This window comes from Leptidea sinapis, chromosome 9 (assembly GCF_905404315.1).
Source record: "Leptidea sinapis chromosome 9, ilLepSina1.1, whole genome shotgun sequence".
In the NCBI taxonomy this organism is placed as follows: domain Eukaryota; kingdom Metazoa; phylum Arthropoda; class Insecta; order Lepidoptera; family Pieridae; genus Leptidea; species Leptidea sinapis.
Window position 1 is genome coordinate 3,498,322 of NC_066273.1, and position 20,159 is coordinate 3,518,480.

General features: G+C 36.3%; 1 protein-coding gene across 2 annotated transcripts in view; it reads left to right on the plus strand.

The window, feature by feature from the left end:
- The first annotated feature begins 762 nt into the window (after positions 1-762).
- Positions 763-20,159, plus strand: part of LOC126965934 (vacuolar protein sorting-associated protein 11 homolog) — a 52,283-nt gene continuing 32,886 nt past the window's right edge. For both annotated transcript variants that reach the window (XR_007729633.1, XM_050809732.1), the window contains exons 1-10: positions 763-939; positions 1,186-1,254; positions 2,741-2,914; positions 3,452-3,604; positions 5,777-5,907; positions 9,155-9,305; positions 10,421-10,846; positions 13,511-13,786; positions 15,679-15,898; positions 18,335-18,557. Coding sequence is in view for 1 of the 2 variants with exons in the window: in XM_050809732.1 (XP_050665689.1) it covers positions 925-939; positions 1,186-1,254; positions 2,741-2,914; positions 3,452-3,604; positions 5,777-5,907; positions 9,155-9,305; positions 10,421-10,846; positions 13,511-13,786; positions 15,679-15,898; positions 18,335-18,557 (1,838 nt within the window). In the remaining variant the exon portion in view is untranslated. The remainder of the gene's footprint in view (positions 940-1,185; positions 1,255-2,740; positions 2,915-3,451; positions 3,605-5,776; positions 5,908-9,154; positions 9,306-10,420; positions 10,847-13,510; positions 13,787-15,678; positions 15,899-18,334; positions 18,558-20,159) is intronic.

Here is a 20,159-nt window from a genome sequence, read left to right on the forward strand (position 1 = left end):
TCTGGTGCACCCCAGTATCAGCTCGATCCATTTGACCGCGTGCAACGCAGAGCAGCCCGAATTGTCGGAGACCCAGTGCACTGTGAACGGCTGGATCACTTGGCGTTGCGTAGGGACGTCGCTTCATTTTGTATATTCTAATACACCTTCGCACTACACCTACACACTACAAATTAGGATATCTACCCACCGATGTGTGGCGTTCCTTATCACCTTTCATTTTAAAGCCATCAAATTATAACGGTTAGAAATTGTTTCAATTGATTTTTTTCTGACGGAAGTATTGCGTTACGTAACGAAGCGGTTTACCCTCATATAATGAGATATCACTCCAAAAAGCGCGAACACATTTCTAAAATGCTGGCAACGCTCCTGTGATTCCTCTGCTGTTGCAAGAGAATGTGGGTCGCGGTAATCACTTAACATCAGGTGACATGTACGCTCGCCTGTCCTCCTCTTCCACAAAAACAAGTTACCATTTTCAAGATTAAATGATTAATTCGAAAGGGACTCAAGGATCTGTCCGTACATAATGACAAGTGAATTTACGGGACGTAAATAATCATTCACACATATTACATCCATAAATATTAATTCACACTCACCCTATTAGACTGGAGAGGGTTGGGCTTAGAATGCACACACAAATTCAAGGACACTGGACTGGAGATAGAATTCGATCAAATGTCAATGTCAGTTAAACGTCTACTTTTTACGTAGGTATATCCGTCATTGTCATCTATACATAAACAAACAATTTTCATGGTACCTAACTACCTACTTTCTCATCTAAATTAGTACATATTAATTCTGAATAATTTTATTTATCAAATGATATTATCATAATATTTTGCTTTTTGTTAAGTATACTAACCAAAATTTCTGCAAACACTTAAATGCAGTTTCCAATCTAAAAAAACAACAATGGCATTCCTAGAAGTAAGTTTATTTTATTATTCAGAAATCAGTAACTTTCTGTATTTCCACTGCAATATTAGAAATCTATTTAAAAAAAGATTGAAGCATTTTTCTTCATAATTAATAAGTAACTACCTATTTGTTTTTATGTTGATATGTCAAGACATTAAATATTATGTTATCACTTACATATCCCATTGTTTTTACTATATTTAAGTGTTTTAATTATACAGATTTATAATCCTTACTGATGCTTTTCGGTTTCAGTGGCGTCGCTTTACATTTTTCGACGTTCATAGAAAAATAGATGACGGAAAGATTGCAGAATGTCTACAAGTAAGTATTTATTTTTTCTTTGCTACATATTCAACACTGTGTTATAATATGGGAATACAATAGTAGATTGTTAACCGAGAGTCAAAAGAATCAATTCCCGAGGTTTTTAGACTGCTGCTATAGTCCGAGTAGGAATTGATTTTTTTACCCATGTTAAATACTCTACTTTTCATTTTGAATATAAGGAAAATAAAACTATTTGTTTATTTAAACTATTCATAGATAATATGTAATAATATTAGTAGTACCTATTTACAATTAATTGTCAAATTAGGACAATTTATGTGGGCTTTTTGAATTTTAAATATGGAACTCACCATGTAATTGTTGCGGCTTATTCCGCTCAAAGAAGTTTGTGCTGAGTTCACACTGGCTGTTTAGAAAGTCACTTGGTCGCAGCATTTTTTTTTATTAGTTTTTCTTTTACATAAAACTTTACAGCTGACAGCAATTCTATTTTTAAAGTTCATTCCGGCCCTTGGGTGGGAAGTAATTTGTATGAGTTTTTCCCTCTCTGTTGAGGGAAGCAACATTTTCTACCCAATAATCAGATCAAAACAACAATACTTTCCGAGTATGAGAATTTTTTTTACTTACTTTTGTGTTAATTCCGCCAATATTTGTTTTTAAAATAATTCAACACATGTTTCGCCTTTACACAAGGCATCCTCAGGACGTGTTGTCTCACCAAACTGGCATGAGACTCATCATTTGTATAGGTTGCAATAGTTCAGCAGTATTTAGTTGTAGTAACCCACTACTGTTGAACCTCTATCTCATTAGTGTCAACTCAATCCCTGTTAAGATTTCACGTACTTGCTGATGAAAAATTATGAATAAGACCTTTAAAAATGGATTGATATTGTGTAACCAACTGCACCAACCTATACAGGATTGTGAACTTTTAGACCTCATGTTTGGTAAAGCAAAAATCCCCAGCAGCACTATTTATTTACAAGCTTAGACAAGAAGGTAATAACACGTCAATACTTAAAAACTTTGTTAAATATCAATATAAAATGTGTTATTAACTATGCAACACATTTACAAGTATATAACATTCATTTATTATTTATATTTCCCTGTGTGTATGTTTATATAATATTCTAATTTAAGTACCTGTATGTTAAAACTTTTGTGATGGACTTCTTGTTCGTAAAACATGATCTTATGATGTTGTACCGCTATGACTTAATATACACTGGCTTTTGTACATTTTATTTATTTTATTATAAAGATATTTTAAAATTGAATTGTTATGAAGCATTTACTGTATTGAAATGGTTTCAAACAAGTTGAATGTGACCAGTACAAATATTGAAGTCTGAAATTCATTGTGAATGCAGCTGCTCATGAATTAATAGGCTTAGCTACTTCTTCAAACTATGTGTTTCTACAAACTTAGTCTCAAGCCTATTATCATTGGTCATATATTAAAATTTCTGTTTAATTGTAATGAGTTGTTTTTAATTAATAATTATTCCAGGATACTCATATAACGGTAGCAACAAGCGGAAATAATCATGTGATTCTCTGTGACTTGACGGGCTGGGTGCATGTGATCTCTCGCTCTTGGGAAATAACATCTTTCAAAGCCTATGAATTGATTGTCACACATGCTCAGCAACTGCCACATGATCCACTCCTTGTCACAATTGGTGTAAGTTTTTTTATTTTATTTAGATGAACAAGCCTTTTGCTGTAGTCCTCGCCCATTTCATCAATGTTCATCAGTTCCGGCCATCTTCCGAGACGACCACTGGTGGACAAAAGTCTCCCACAAAGATCTCCATGACGATGGGTCCTGCGCTGCCCTCATCCAACGTATTCCGGCGATTTGGACTAGATTGTCGGTCCATCTAGCGGGGCCTACCAACACTGCGTCTTCTGGTACCTGGTCGCTTTTTATTATCACAGAAAAGTGGAAGTGCAATAATAGTGAGTTACACAATAATTATTTGATCAGCAGCATTAGCTCAGTCTTGTCGCTTTTTCGATATAGCCGCCTCTTATCATAGTACTTACGAGCTACGAACACCCTAGGAGTGTTCAGTACTTCTTGAAGAAGCGGGATGCATGCATGCATGGAGTGACTGGCTAGCACTGCACGCAAAATGAACCCCACTTAGTGGTTTAATTGCGGAAGCAGGAGCCCCTATACCATCCTCTATAAAATACTTATTACTTTATGTTTTAGGAAGATGAAGCGGGAGTCACACCCATTATCAAAGTATGGGATTGGTCCAGGGTTGACCGACATGGCAACCCGCAGTGTGTGAAACAGTCGAGAGCAGTACCTTCTCATATGTTCCCAATACCTGCTACTGCTTTAGCTGTACATGATAATAAGGTACTTATACTTTTGTATCCCTTATTCTGAAGTGTGTATAGAGTACTTCCCTTGCCCTTCCTGGGACTAGATTACTATTATTATTTTATAGCAATAGCAATGACAGTGCAATATTATATATTTTATTAAAAAAAGCTCAAAAAAGAATGCTGGGAGAGTTTCTTGCGCTTTTTCTCTCTCAGAGCGCCATTTGTTTCCGAATCGTTAGTACTGTCTAGTATATTAGAAATGACACCAAAAAAAATTCTAAAGGAATCAATTTTGAGAAAATAAATGTCTTTTATGCCAAAAGTGAGCATTAATTTGGGCCAAAAAACCAAAACCTAAAATGCTGTACTACGAAAAAAAAAACATTTTCAAACTATTAACAATATTGTCCTTAACTTTAGCTACTATGGCACCAAATCGCTTTGTTACGGTGTTCAAAAGAAGCATCACTCGGATATCCTATCCCTTAAATAATAATATTGTTATTAATAAATAAACAACGATTTATTTTGATAAATCAATATTGACACTGTTATATTAATACTGATAGTATTGATATAACAGTATTGTGATGATTATTATAATAATGATGAAAGATCAATGAAAGAATCTGGTTGAAGAAAAATGTATTTATTATTCTAGCAGTATTATTTATTTATTTATTAGCATCGCCAACACAATAATCACCAACCAATTACATTAAATATAATTCTAAACAAGTCTAAGGCAACGGCCTGTAAGTGCAATAACACTTAGACCACATGCAAGTAAAGCATACATAATTTTTGAATTTTAACAACATAAGAACTAATACTAAGATACAATATAATATAATTATATAATAAGTCACATTACAATTATAAATAAAAATTAACAAAACTTAAATACTTAAATAGTTACGGCAGAACTAAAATATTACATTTAAATGAATAGTTTTTGTTGAGCAGCAAATGATATTCCTGTCTAGCAACATATCAATTTACGAAGTTTATACCGAAAAGCAGAGAGCCTATCATTAAAAATGTCTATACTTCGATTAATTTTCGGAAGGCTATTATAAGTGCGAACAATTCTATTAAGAGTACGAAAGTGACCTAGGTTAGACTTTGCAGTATTTGTTGAAATTGTATCGTGTTCGCTGATTCTCGGGAGTCACAGGAGCGGATACATTAATTAACGAGAGAATTTCGGGGCAGTCAATTCCACTGTTAACAATTTTATATAAAAAGAGACAATCCAATATATTCCTCCTATCAGTCAGTTTGTGCATCTTACAGTATTATAATTGCGACAACAGAAACTACACTATTGCCAACAAAAGTCAAAACGTAACAATGAACACTTTAAAAATGAACCAGTGATAGCATAAAAATACTAGGATACCGCAATCACTCGTACCGCTATGCTGCGGCGTTTATTTAAGCGAAGCGAGGTAAACTAAGTCTAAATCAAATAAACAAATAGAATTTAAATACAAAATTTAATTCGAATCAAGAAAATTAATCCTAATCTGATATTTTTTAATTACTGCAGTAAAGGTTAATTTAAGTTGATTTTTGTTTTGCAATTTTTTTAATTCATATTCTGCTTAAAACCTTATTTTATTTACTAATTGATGCTTATAGATCATGAACATTCGTAAATGATCAAAGAATAGCAGTGTTACAATTAAAACTTATTGTGATTTGATCAATGGGCTCAATTTTTAAATAAATATAAATAGCGCGTGTTAATTTAGAATGATTTGTAAATCTTGTTTGTTTTTAATTATAATAATTGAATCAAGGCGAAATTCAAAATTCTGTCTCGACAATTACCTAGAAAATTTCGAAAGCTTTCTATGAGTTCAAAATTTTTTAAAATCGCTCCATAAATGGCCGAGAAACAATTTAACACTGAAATCAATTGGAGTCACCCGGTGGGAGTTTGCTTAGCTTCGCTTCGCTCAATTTCTACATGTACCTAACGGTAATGAAACTGGAACCGTACTGAAGCAACAGGACGAGCGCGAGGGGGCTAAAGAGGGAAGGGCTCCACGTTTCGCGGTCCAGAGATTATGTGCCCTTGTACATTTTACCAATTACAGCTATTAGATAAATTACTTGTAAAAAGTATAAGAATTTTGATCCAATTATTTGATCAACATTTGACAATTGCTTGATATTATATTATAATCTGTTATAGAATATGATAGCGGTTGGCTTCCAAGATGGTTCAGTGACAATATTCCGAGGTGATATAATGCGACAAAGAAGTGGGAAGATGAAAACATTGTCAGATACAGGGAATAATCCAATAACGGGACTGGCTTTCAAGTGAGTAATATTTAAAGTACACATGTTATTTAAAAATGAAATTTAGATATATATTCAAACAAAACAAATCTTATAACTTAGCACACACTGTCACAGACACACACACACACGTAAACACATACACACATTCAATCACTCACTCACACACACATACATACGCGCGCGGATTCTTTTATTTTGTATTAATGAAGGGGACTGGTTATCACGACATAGGGAACCCTGGTGTGAGGGCAGAATACTTGTAAAATTAAAGTTACTTTGTAACAACATGTGGCGAACGAATGACTACCTAGTTCCTCGCCTAATTAATTAATTACCCACTGATGTACGGAAATGTATTAATCCTCGTAATATCAAGAAAAAATTGAAATCATACTTTTTAAGTCATTTAAGATAAATATATATACACAATTTATTTAACTGGCACTAATTTTTTTAGCTAGATTTAACTCTATGTTAGCATATATTACAAACCCGTGTGGTTTTCTGATGCTAGCTTTAAGTATTTTCTTTTGTAAACTTTAATGTAAATAAATAAATAAAAACTATGTAACTAATATGGTACCCAATAAAATTTTCTTTCTTTTTTATAACTGTATCTAATACTATGGATTACATTCAATTAAAACTATCATTACGAGGAAGGGTACCAAGAATACTGGCAGCATTTCCGCTTTGGATAGCTAGGCTGATCTGTTGACCGAAATAACTGCCAGCACTTGGGTTGCCATTAGCCCTATTGAGGCGAGAAGATAGTACTTTGTACATTCTCCGCGCCTCTAGGCCCAATGGGCCAAGTGTCTCTACACCAAATGGCACAAAGTCACTTGTAGTAACTTTGCGTTTATTAATAACCCAATGAATGAAATAGTAGTTTAGACTTGTTGACACACCAAATTAACTTTATTAAATTTAAAATACACATCCATACAATCGTTGTATCTACTGCACTCTTGTTTTTTTAAACAATATGTTATGTTTTTAAAGTGATAACCCTCACTTCTAGGATTAATCCACAAATAAAATTTGAAAAACAGAATTTTATAACGAAGCGGTGCTCGAACGGTTAGCTCAGTTGGATAGAGCACCGGCACGGAACGCCGGAGGTCGTGGGTTCGCATCCCGCATCGTTCATAAAATTTTGTTTTTCAAATCTTGTTTTTTTGTTAATTAATTTTTACCTTGTGTGTCATGGCATTTGCCTGTGCTATGTCCTGATAGATTGTAAATAAAATTTGTATAACGATGAAGCTATAAATATTGATTTAAAAGAGTGGCAATAGTTTCCTTGTCACTTCTCATTAAATGCTTAACCTTTTCCACAGTGCTGGTAAAGGGTAAATGGTATAAACTTTTGACATTCATATCATTTCTGTGACCTAAATGTATGAAGTGAATTTTTACTGATTGATTATAATAATGATAGCGATCCTTACTTATTTTTGAAACCTAAACTTGTCCTCTGAATCTCATAAAATCCCTAAAGCTTTCATTAAAAAAATAAAAATTCGATTGCCCAGATCTGCTGCATAAAGTTAATTTTAATGTACCCCAAAAAACTCTTAGATATAGCCCTCCACTTTGTGTTCCTGCTGTTGGTAGCAACTATAGGCAAAACTCATATATGGTGCGAGCGTGTAGAACAGTGAGTGATGTTAGTAGATTATTAGATATTGACATATTTGCTACTAGCATTTCTAAGGCAAAGCAGTGCATAACCCTCAACTTTTTTATTTAAGTATTGTTTTTTGTTATCTGTTTAAAAGTTTCTTTATTGTCAGGAATTTGAGCCGAAAAATAGTGTTCACGTACATATTTTATTTTACTTCTATTAGTGAAAACCTGTAATTGGCTATCTGTTACTATTTAAGTTTCTACAGAAATTGTATTAGCTGTTGGTTTTCCTTAAATATTTAAATAAATTTAATTTCCGTAAGCGCTTATCATCTTCCATGCTAGATTTGCGAACAGTTTTTTGAAGACTAAAATACTCAGAAACGTGAAAGTTCTGTCAAGAAGTTGAGGTAACAGCAAATTTCTCTGCTCAGTGCTCGTGCATACCACTTGGGGAATCTCCTACTGCAACCAGAAGAGATACAACTCATTACAGCAACAGCAAGTAGTCGAAAGTAGAGCAGATTTAATAGATCAATCTTTGGTCAAAGTGGAAAAGAAAGGAAGAAAAGACGAAACATTCAATCATTATTATTATTCTTACAGCCTTTTTTGCTACTATTTATAAAAACTTATAACATATTTTTATGTATATCTTTAAACATATATATCGTGTTTTACCAGTAGGAGGCACCTTTGCGCAGAATGTGGGTACCACAACGGTGCCTATTTCTGCCGTGAAGCAGTAATATGTAGACATTACTGTATTTCGGTGTGAACGGCGCCGTAGCTAGTAAAATTACTGGCAAATGAGACCTAACATCTAATATCTCAAAGTGACGAACCTAAGACAATCCAGACTCTCATGTAACCTACCATATCTAACATATGTCTGTCAAATCTGGGCTTTGACTAAAAACATTATTAAAAGTAGATACCACAAGACAATAGAACGAAGCATGATAGAAGAAGAAGCATCACATTGCAAGACCGCAAAAGAGCAGATGAAATAAGTTGACACAACAGAAGTGGAAGATATACTACAAAAAAACAGCTCGAATGGCGATGCACAGGATATATGACGAGAGACAGCAGGAAAAAATGGATTAAAACAGATGTCAACCGCAAGATGGAAAAAGGGCAGACGACAGATCATGAAATTAGAACACGATTTTTTAATGACAATAAGGGATGAGACGAGCAGCTGATGGTTATTGATACGCCCTACCCATTACAATGCAGTGCCGCACAGGGTTCTTGAAAAGTTTAAATATTCTGAGCGACACTATCTACAATTGAGCTCGTCACCTTGAGACATAAGATGCTAAGTATCATTTGCCCAACAAGCTCACTAGGTACCTTCAGACCGAAACACAATAATGCTTACACATTACTGCTTTTCGGTAAAAATAGGCGCCGTTGTGGTACCCGTAATCTAGCCGGCATCCTGTGCAAAGGAGCCTCCCACAAGTTGATGGTAAATGGTAAAATTAATTGTTTTACTTGTAAAAATTGTTTTACTTGTAAAACTTTTGTTGGCAAAAATTTATGTTATTGAATATCTATCTCCCTAATAAAAAACAATAGATACAATATAGTGAATGATAATTACACGCATATATATAAATTACAGAGATGCTGAGCAGTTGTTTGTTGTGTCAAGAAATAGTGTGATGGTGTGCAACATTAGCGGTGACCGAAGTACCGTCTTGGACAACAAGGGGGCTCCGGTGGGCTGCAGTGTCCTTGCTGACAGACAACGACTTGCTGTCGCTACAACTGATGTATGTACTTACCTGAGCTTGTGTATTAATGTACGGAACCCGTGGCGAAGTTCAGGTTGTCTTAGATAAAATAAAAAATAGCCTTTATTGCTGCTTTTCCTTACAATTAGTATATACATGCCTACTTACTAAACACTTAATTGATTTAATCTATTCTATTATTTGATCTATCGGCAACTGTATGTTTGTGTAAGACAGCTTGTCTATCGACAAAGGCCTCCTCTAAAGATTTCCACGTATTCCTGTCTCTCGCTTAACGGGTCCATACCGGACCAGCCACTTTCTTGAAGTCATCTTCCCATCTTTTGCTTTGTCTGCCTCTATTTCTTTTGCCATCTCTTGGGTACCATTCTGTTATTAACTTAGTCAATTTTTCTTTACTGTCTCGTAACATATGTCCCGTCCAACGCCATTTAAGCTGTCTGTATGTAGTGTGTGCATTTTTGAATTTAGTTTTCGTTTTTATTTCTTGTATTTTTACTTTATCAATTCTTTTTATACCTAAAATACTCCTTTCGATTCCATTTTGACAAACTTTTAATTTATTTTCTTGTAATTCTGTTAGCGCCCATGTCTGGCATCCATATAGTAAGTATGGCATCAAGTTGTTAATTGTGCTTAATTATTTAGCCCTACCGACTAGACACACCAGTGGGAGGCTCCTTTGCACAGGATGCCGGCTTGATTATGGATCCACAACGGCGCCTATTTCTGCAGTGAAGCAGTAATGTCTAAACATTACTGTGTTTCGATCTGAAGGGCGCCGTAGCTAGTGAAATTACTGGGCAACTTAACATCTTATGTCTCAAGGTGGCAAGCGCAATTGTAGTGCCGCTCAGAATTTTCTTGCGTTTTACAAGAACTGCATTGTAATGGGCAAGGCATATCATTTATCAATTACCATCAGCTGAACGTCCTGCTCGTCTCGTCCCTTATGGTATCGGTTTAGTAGTTTTCGCACTATAACTGAAGGAAAAAACGTCCATTTATTAGAAAATCCTCCATTTATTAGTATAGATATGCACTGATAAAATATCTTATATGAGCATTGGTTTTCACAATATAAATAAAAAAAAATAGTGGTAAGTAATACTTAAGTTTATTTTTATTTGTAGGCTATTTATTGCTACACAGCTGAAGGCAGAGGTCCCTGTTATGTCCTCGAAGGCGAGAAAATACGTCTCAACTGGTTCCGTAGCTACCTGGTCTTCACCACCAACGAAACCCTGAACAGATCAACAACTTCCACCTCACCCAAATCCCACCACGTCACCATACTAGACATTCAGAATAAATTCATCGTCTTTTCGAAGAGTTTTGAAGAGATAGTGGCTGTCATCACCGAATGGGGCTCCTTCTATATACTGACCAAGAGTAAGGAGATGATCTATTTGGATGAAATGGATCTGCAGTCGAAGCTATCATTGCTGTTCAAGAAGAACCAGTATGATGTCGCTATCAGGATCGCTGGCAGTCAGCATTATGATGCTGTGGGTTTGACTGAGATCTACAAGCAGTATGGTGATCACTTATATGCTAAGGTATACTTTCATATTCTAATTCTTTTTGTTCTTAATTAATAAGACGATTGAGACATCTGTAAGCTTTACGGCGATATTTCACCGTGACACCATGGCGGCGCAACCAGACTTGTCACCGTGGCGTCTGTAAGATACCAAACTAGACACCAGAGTCGCCACACCACACTGAGACAGTATCAATACGTACCTCGAAGAGAAACTACTGCTGTATATAAGAAGGAAAAGAAAGTTTAAGAGAGAAAAGAGACAGTGGTGGGTTCATCCTTATTTAGCCTTAGCGTTTCATTTTTAAATCGTTATCGGAATAATCTGATATGGAATTATTCTAAATTGATGGTCTATCCATAGTATACAAGTAACAAACGCAATAAAAAAAACACAATAGTGCGCACGTGTTGCATGCAAAGGGGTGGGAGCGTCACTGGCGGCCGAGTGAGTGAGACACCATACAGCTTTATAGTAAATAGTGGTGGCGCGACCAGTAACATTCCGTGAACGCTTCCGAACTGGTCACGCCACCAAATTGGTTGCGCAACCAAACGGACACCATGTGAGTTGTTCTCTATAGAGCTATATAATATATTTTGTTGATAGCGGTGACTGGTTGCGCCGCCATGGTGTCCCAGTGAAATATAGCCCTTCGAGAGATGTATCTCAAATACATACCGTACATACTGTCTGTAGACAGTCATAGTATTTGAACCGCGGTATGTTACATTTGGACGGCATTGTAATGCGAAATTACTCAGAAGTTTCAGGCCGCTCCATAACAGTTGGGTAACCGTTTCGTCACTTGTTTCCCTTATAAAATTAACAAATTGAGGCCGTAACGTGCATTTGCACTTAACGGTTGTTGCGTGGAAATTATTATAAAAAATTCAACCAGTCTTAAACTACTTAAAAACCAGAACAAACATCCAGAAGATCATTAAAACCACGCTAAAAAGAAAGAAAAAAGAATGTTGTTAGTGAAGTCCATAAAATAAATAGCGCTAGGGAAGCATCAACTTGGTCAAATACCCTCTCGACTACAGTCAAGTGGCTACTGTGACCATGCTATCAATTCCCCGACATTAAAACTTACCATTACATGTATTTTCATACTTTAAAAAGTATTAAAACCAAAATGCTCAGACATTTAACGAAAATTATAATCGACTTTTCCACCACAAAATAAAGAGTAACATAAATTTCGCTTTAAATAAATAGCTGCTTTATACACCAGCTAATAAGGTTCTTTTTAATCGTACTCTGTTCGTAAATGCGGTGGATTCATAACACATTGATAAATAAGATTACACACACTACAGTATGCTCGTACTTATTTATTAGATACCTATTTAGCGCTGAGCCGCAAGAATAATACAACAGATACACAAATTAAATTTGAAAATCAACATTTTATGAACGATGCGGGATTCGAACCCACGACCTCCGGCGTTCCGCGCCGGTGCTCTAACCAACTGAGCTAACCGTTCGAGTCTCGCCTCGTTATAAAATTCTGTTTGCTTTGTTCAACTCTCAGGTTGTGATTTAACTACAGGATCTACTTTACAGTTAATTATTGTGTTACAAATAATTAACAAAAATACAAAAAAAAATCAAGAAGTATTACAATAAAAGTATATAGATTTAAATACACGAAGTCAAACTGAATGGATATTATAGTATTCAGGTATTCAGCATATACCTAGTAATATTAACGTTTGCTTTATTCATCTCACATTTCTTTATGCTTCTCCGTGTTTGAGAAAACTTACACCAAGAAGAAGAAGTTTTTGACAATCGTCCGCTTATATACATCGCGGCTCTGTATGTCATAGGTATGTTTTCGTACCTAATGCGCAGAGCGAAACCGCCCTGATGAAGATGAAAAATTTTTATTTACGTAAACTTATAAAAGTATTTGTAAATTGTCAGGATTTTTTACAAAAACTAATGCGCATTGCGCGTCAAAAAATAAACTACATAAGCAGCGTAAATATTATTCTAAACTGTAGGTACTAAATAGAATAAATTTCCAAGTAGGCAGATACCAAGCCAAATGTTAACTATCGTTATATTAGATTGACTGATTTCTAATCCCATTTTTTTTAGTTCGAACTCTCTGGGTTTTCAATGAAAATGCAGCTAATCGCTTTAATCCCTGTACCACTCGACCTATTCAGGCAGTTGGAATTTACGAGGGCTGCACTAAAAGTATCGGGAATGGAATATTTCCAGTTCCTGTCATATTAAAATCTGATTCTGCGACCGCCGCATCATCCTCCATCACGACAATGCGAGTTCTCACACCGCGCACAGAACAAAAGAGTTTTAAGAGCAAGAAAACATGGAATTATTAGACCATCCGCCGTACAGCCCCGACCTAAGTCCTAATGATTTCTATACTTTCCCTAAAATAAAGAATAAATTGCGTTGTCAGAGATTTTCATCACCTGAAAAAGCTGTCTACAAAACGGCCATTTTGGAGACCCCAACTTCCGAATGGAATGGTTGCTTCAATGATTTGTTCCATCTTATGGAAAAATGTGTCAAATTTCGCGGAGAATACTTCGAAAAGCAATAAATACATTTTTAAATAGTAATGTTGTGTCAATTCCTTGATTCCCGAAATTTTCAGTGCCGCCCTCGTACTATATTATTTTGTTGCTGTATTTTCAGGGAGACCTAAAAGGTGCTATTGATCAGTACGTAAAAACGATCGGCTGGCTTGAAACATCGTACGTGATACGGAAATACCTCGAGTGCAGGCATCTGGAGCCCCTGGTACAATATCTGGAGGAGCTCCACAAGAAGCGGTTCGCCACAGAAGACCACACCACGCTTCTCCTGACCTGCTACGTGAAGATAGACCAACACGACCAGCAGGGGAAACTGAAGCAATTCATCAATTCCAAGGATAAGGCTATCGATTTTGATGTTGATGTTGCAATCAAGGTAAGTATTACTGGATTTAGGCCGGGTCCACATTATAGGTATATCGAACGACTTTTTTATGGAATTTTGAAATAGGAGTCTTCGAGATATGTCGTTGTAGACTACTGAGGTGAGAGTTTGCTCTTTTTGTATACGAAACGAGCAGGACGTTCAGCTGATGGTACCTGATTGGAACAAAAAAAATTGAGAGCTTCACTACAATTGCGCTCGTCATCTTGAGACATAAGATGTTAAGTCTCATTTGTCCAGTAATTTCACTAGCTACGGCGCCCTTCAGACCGAAACGCAATAATGCTTACATATTACTGCTTCACGGCAGAAAAATGTGTGTGGTACCCATAATGTAGCTAGCGTCCTGTGCAAAGGAGCCACCCGCGAGTAAATGTCCTTAATCGCTTCTTACGACACTCTGGGGCCTGGGACTTCCCTAAAAATTGCGGGGTATAAAGAGAATTGATGCCCCGAAATTTTGGAGTTGTAGTATCACCCTGTGTGTGTTATTTGAAGAAATAGCAGTATTTATTCCGACGTGAAGTAATGGCGTGTGCCCCCTTCAGAGAACTATGACAGAACAGTATCAGTTGCAATATTGCAGAATCTGTTCCGGAAATCTTAGCCGCTTGGGCTATGTCTACAACTCTTGTCGTGAATAAAAGGAAATTCCCGTCATCGCTTATTCTAGACTGTATTGGAAATGGAATGGAATGGAAAGGATACATGTAGCCTTACGGCCGTTTCCAATAACCTATATAGCCTTAGTTTAACTTACTAGAGGTAAGACAAATCTATCCTTGTACGCTTACTTCTATGCAATAGCCTATTGCTATAAAGCATTGGACTATAACTATATTGGACATGAGTATTGATAGATAATATCTTGTCATTAACGGCCGTTCCCAATATTCTGTATATCTCTTACTTGAGATAAAAATCCTAACTGTCCCAATAAACTTATCGACGGTAACTCACCTTATCCGTGCACGCTGTCTGTCAATGGGACGACATATAGCTTACCATATAGAAGTTTGTGTGGAAATTGCAATTAATCAATCAATCCCAATATAAGGCGATAAGAATGACTTATCGGGTATATTGGGACAGCTTCAGATTATTGACAGCTAATTATTGACAGTAGAAGGTAGTAATTTATCTCTATCTGTAGATAGTATATTGGGAGCGGCCGTAAACGGTGACAGCAATGTATCCGTAACTACAGATAGGTTATTGAAAACGGCCGTAAAAGTCTAATCTCAATTACCCACTGTTGTGTTGTCAAACATGTGTTTCCGTTTAGTAGGTAGAGAATGCTGTCTTAGGCAATTAATGATCCAAATACTTTCTTAAGGCTCCACTTCCACGAGCGAGTATCAGCTTCGGATTATCTCCACGAGACTACGATTGTTCGTGATTCGACGATACGGAGCCGTGGTGTGACTACGACGAGTCGTTACGGATATCCTTCTAAATTCCTTCGAAATAATAAAAAAAATTGGCAGTTGTAGAGAATGCCGATAGAATTGAAGATTTAAAACTTTTGGTATCAAAATGAGACATTTTATAGAGTTAAAATAAATTAAATTATTAATTTCAATTAATTTTAAAACTTATTTTCAATAATATATTAATTAAACAAAAATACTATTTAAACAATGCACGGTTTATGCACATTGAACTTTTCACTAAATCTATTTATATGATAAACACAGCATTAATGCTGCAGAATACGTCAGCTGCTTTAAGCATTACAGAGACGAGATTTCACCCATCCAAAAAGTGTCTGACTATATTGATATTCATTTGATACTACCCTATGATCCCATATGATCTTACCCTACCAAAAATTACCCAACGTGGCGTGATGGGTTTTCAGTTCAATAATGAAAATGTTTCAGGTGGTACGTCAAGTGAGTGTGGACGACGCTTTATCTCTTGCAGCGAACCACAAGCGTCACGATTGGTATCTGAAGATGATTATAGAAGACAAGAAGGATTTCAGCAAAGCGCTGGACTATATCGCTGAGCTGGACTTTGACTCAGCTGACTTGTATATGAAGAAGTACGGGTATAAGATGATACAGCACCAACCTGAAGAGAGCACCAAGCTGTTAATATGTGAGTCTTACTAACTTTAAGGTTTTATTATTGCCTTAGATCAGGGATGCTCAAGCTTGAATTGCTGGCGATCTACCTCAAAATCGTTAGACTACGAACGATCGGCTATGAGAGGCTTCAAGTATGTGTGATGAAGGATTGTCGTCTAGGTAGAGTGTCACGATGACATAGATATTAGTTTTGCGCAAGATATGAATTTTTTTACAATGAAAAAACTCATGATTATTATTCAAAATTGTGAGTTAATTGGTTCTTACAAAACAAACGCGTTCTAAAGTTCTAAGCTTAACTAAATAGTGACTTTGGATGTTGAAGCGTGACACTGCATGTCCTGAGCATACTTTTCATAAGATGGCACGTAATTACCAATTTTAGTTTATCATACCGGATTTTATCCTCGAGATCGACCCAAAAAGCACTCGCGATCGACCGTTTGAGCACCCCTGCCTTAGATCATTTATACGCACAGAACAGTTGGACGTAATTCCAGAAAAACTTTCCAAACCACAATCATGTTGAAATTGAGATAAGAACACAAAACTGGTTACGTGATTCATATTAACGGACTGACAAAAAATGGCTGCCCTACTATCACTCTTTAAATGACTTCATGACTTAGTAGCCCAACCCACATGTATGGAATACACTAATATTTATAAAACTTTAAACACGAATTTCTTAAAAATGGGATGTTTGTGGCTTAGTAAGTATTTCAGGAACTTCGTCCAGTTTAAAGAGATTAGAATGGCGTTGTGGGATCTTATTCCACCGGAAATAGATTCACCGGCTGACAGTCGCGCTCTTATTGTAATAACGTATGAAACGCCGCGAAAATTATGAATTTGGCCGCCTTGCCCTATAGAGCAAGTTTCTATAGTAACTTGTCAAAAAAGAAGCCTGGTCTGTACCGTAGCCTGAGAAAGTAATGTTGTCTTGATCTGATTATTGGGTGGAAAATGCTGCTTCCCTCCATAGAGAGGGAAAAACTCATACAAATTGCTTTCCACCTAAGGGCCGGAATGAACTTCAAAAATAGAACTACTTTCAGCTGTGAAGAGTTTTGTGTAAAAAAAACTAATTAAAAAAAAGCTGCGGCCATGTGACTTTCTAAACAGCCAGTGTGAACTTAATGCAAACTTCTTTGAGCGGAATAGGCCGCAACAATTACGCGGAGCGTTCCATATTTAAAATTTAAAAAGTCGTCATAAATTGTCCTAATTTGACAATTAATTTTAAATAGGTACTACTAATATTATGATTTAATATCAAGAAATAGTTTAGATTAACAACTAGTTTTATTTTCCTCATATTCGAAATGAAAAGTAAAGTGCTTAACACGGGTAAAATAATCAATACCTACTCGGACTATAGCCGTCTAAATACCTCGGGAATTGATTCTTCGACCCTAGGTTAACAATCTACTATTCACTCGTAAGTCCATAATATGGGCGTGTGTATGCCAATTATCTATGTGTTGACCAATTATAGGGCTGCGCTAGTGGTTACGTATGTGTGCGAATGCTTGTTTATTTGACTAGGGCGTGTAGTATAGCATCGAGTGGCGACAGTTGTTCCCATACAAATTACCTGTTTAGTGTTTATACGTCGATAGACTGTGACAGGTGTGAAAACGTCGAAAAAAATTAAGGTAGTCAACCTCTATTTTGAGCAATGCAAGCACACTAACACAAAATGACATACAAATCGCGAGTAGCGGTAGTAAAGTAATAAACCTGGTCTGTTTTTATCAATTGTCTAGCAGCAACAGGCTCTATATAGACGTATAAATTATTTAAGGTTATATCAATAGCTACGACATCAGTTTGGGTCATTTTATTCAAATTACTTTTTTACTGATAACTTTTCTTCTAGGCCATTTAGTATGGCACCTCTTAGAAGAAGAATAGAATAGATATATATTTATTTACCATAGGGAGTGACAATAACATAACATATTGCAACGACACTTGGTAAACGTTATGAAGCTATTTCAAATCAGATCGTATAGGGGCTTTGACCTCTTGTAAGACTCCTATTAGTCGCCGACAGTGTAACGAACGAATTTGCCAAAGAATTGAACGATTTTTTTTTATTTATGAAAATAAGGAACGACACGAGCCGGACGTTCAGCTGATGGTAATTGATATGCCCTGCCCATTACAATGCAGTGCTGCTCAGGATTATAGAAAAACCCAAAAATTCTGCGCACTACAACTGCGCTCGTCACCTTGAGACATAACATGTCAAGTCTCATTTGCCGACTTATTTCACTAGGTAGTCCACGTTGCGATTTTCTAACCTGTGGAATGAGCTTCCTTGTGCGGTGTTTCTCTGGTGTTGCAAGAGAATGTGGGCGGCGGTGATCACTTAACACCGCGTACGCTCGTTTCTCCTGCTTTTCGATAAAAATAAAAGATTTTACTTTTTTATTTCTAGTACTATGCACAGACTACAAACCTCGGAGTGGCCTACTAGTGGACGAATCATCGTTATCCGGTAGACACAGGGAGCCAGACAGGTCGATACCCGACGACTTTGTACACATGTTCCTGAGTAACTCTGAGAGACTGATAGAGTTCTTGGAGCACATGATATCGACCGATGTTAAATGCTCAACTCTTGTATACGATGCTTTAATTGAGCATTATATTCATGTGTGGTAAGTTAACTTTATTTTACAGCAGAGGGCGCACTCGCGAATTTGCGTATAGATCCTATAATAAATAATAATAATAAATATCTATTTATTTTCTCCTCAGAAAGATCTTAAAGCTAAAACAGTACAGTAGTGTTACATTTTTTAACAGATAGTATTTTGTGAGGAGCTGGTGTCTGAAGTAGGTTGACCCTGGATTACAGATCACCAGGACCTCACCCCTAGATATAAGGATCACAATGATTAAAATAGTATACATCTGTACTAGTAGCTAGAAGAGCAACAATAGATAATAACAATAGATGACATGAACAATAGTAATATAATGCGTGTGTGTTCGTGTGTGTGTCTGTGTGGGCGTACTCTATTCTCAGTAACTATGAGTGTAGAAGGTTTTCAGTAGAGGTATAGTTAAATTTCTGTAACCACTCTGTCTTGACAGAGAGAGAGCGTATCTTGATACGCTTGCATTTAGTTCTGTTGAGGTGGTAAATTGACAGCACTTTGTTTACCTTATTGTAAAGGTTATTGAACACAGAAGAATCCTATCATAATTCATTAGTAAGATAGGAATTATTTATTTATCAATACGGCTTTACTCACGTTTCTATCGGTGTCGGTACTGACTAGTTTCTGACCATTCGGAGGTCCTTCATCAGGGTGATTGTGGTGAGTTCGCCATAACGTCCCACCTCTTACTGCGGACTTGGGCTCGTAGTGCGCGGCTGGACAGTATGGGGGCCTGGGGTGCGCCGGTGATGACGAGCACTTTATCACTGACACTGTATCACTATTGGTGTCCACGGGCGCACAGAATGTCCACTACGTGATCATCGGCACTGTGGGTCTTAGCTTAAGCTAGGAATATTAAAATTTTCGTCAACAAATTCAAAGGGCGGAAAAGTGCAACTTTCGTGGAGGTGTGGTAATAAACATTTTCAAACTTAAATTGGGTTATAAATTTTAAGTAAAATAACAATCAAATAAATACAGCAACATATTCTATATACAATATGCGATCTTTTTGATCCATAAACTGTCTTATCTTTATATATATAATTCGTCTGTACGTGTGTTGACAGTGGACTCCTCCTAAACAGCTGGACCGATTTGAATGAAAGTTTCTGTGAGACTTCAGGTGGATTTGAGGATGATTTAGATTCACAATTGAACTACCTCCTGAACGGCTGGACTGGATTTTGATGATTTTTTTTGTATGTTTTATTGAATTTGAGAATGGTTTAGTTTCTCAATTCAGTCCATTTATAATTTCTGTATGTTATGTGCCCATGTGTATGTTAGTGAACTCCACAAAACGGCTGGACCGATTTTTCAAATTTGAGACTTGTGTATAGGACAACGTCTGTCGGATCCGCTAGTATTATATATATTACTAGCTGTACCCAGCAAACGTTGTATTGCCGATATTAAAATCGCGATACAAAAGTAACTGTTGATCGTAGATGGGTAAAAATTTGAAGTTGTATGTATTTTTAATGCTGACTCATAATCAAACAAATTTAAAAAAATGTAAAAAAAATTAAAAAAAAATTCGCGTGGACCACCCTTAACATTTAGGGGGATGAAAAATAGATGTTGTCCGAT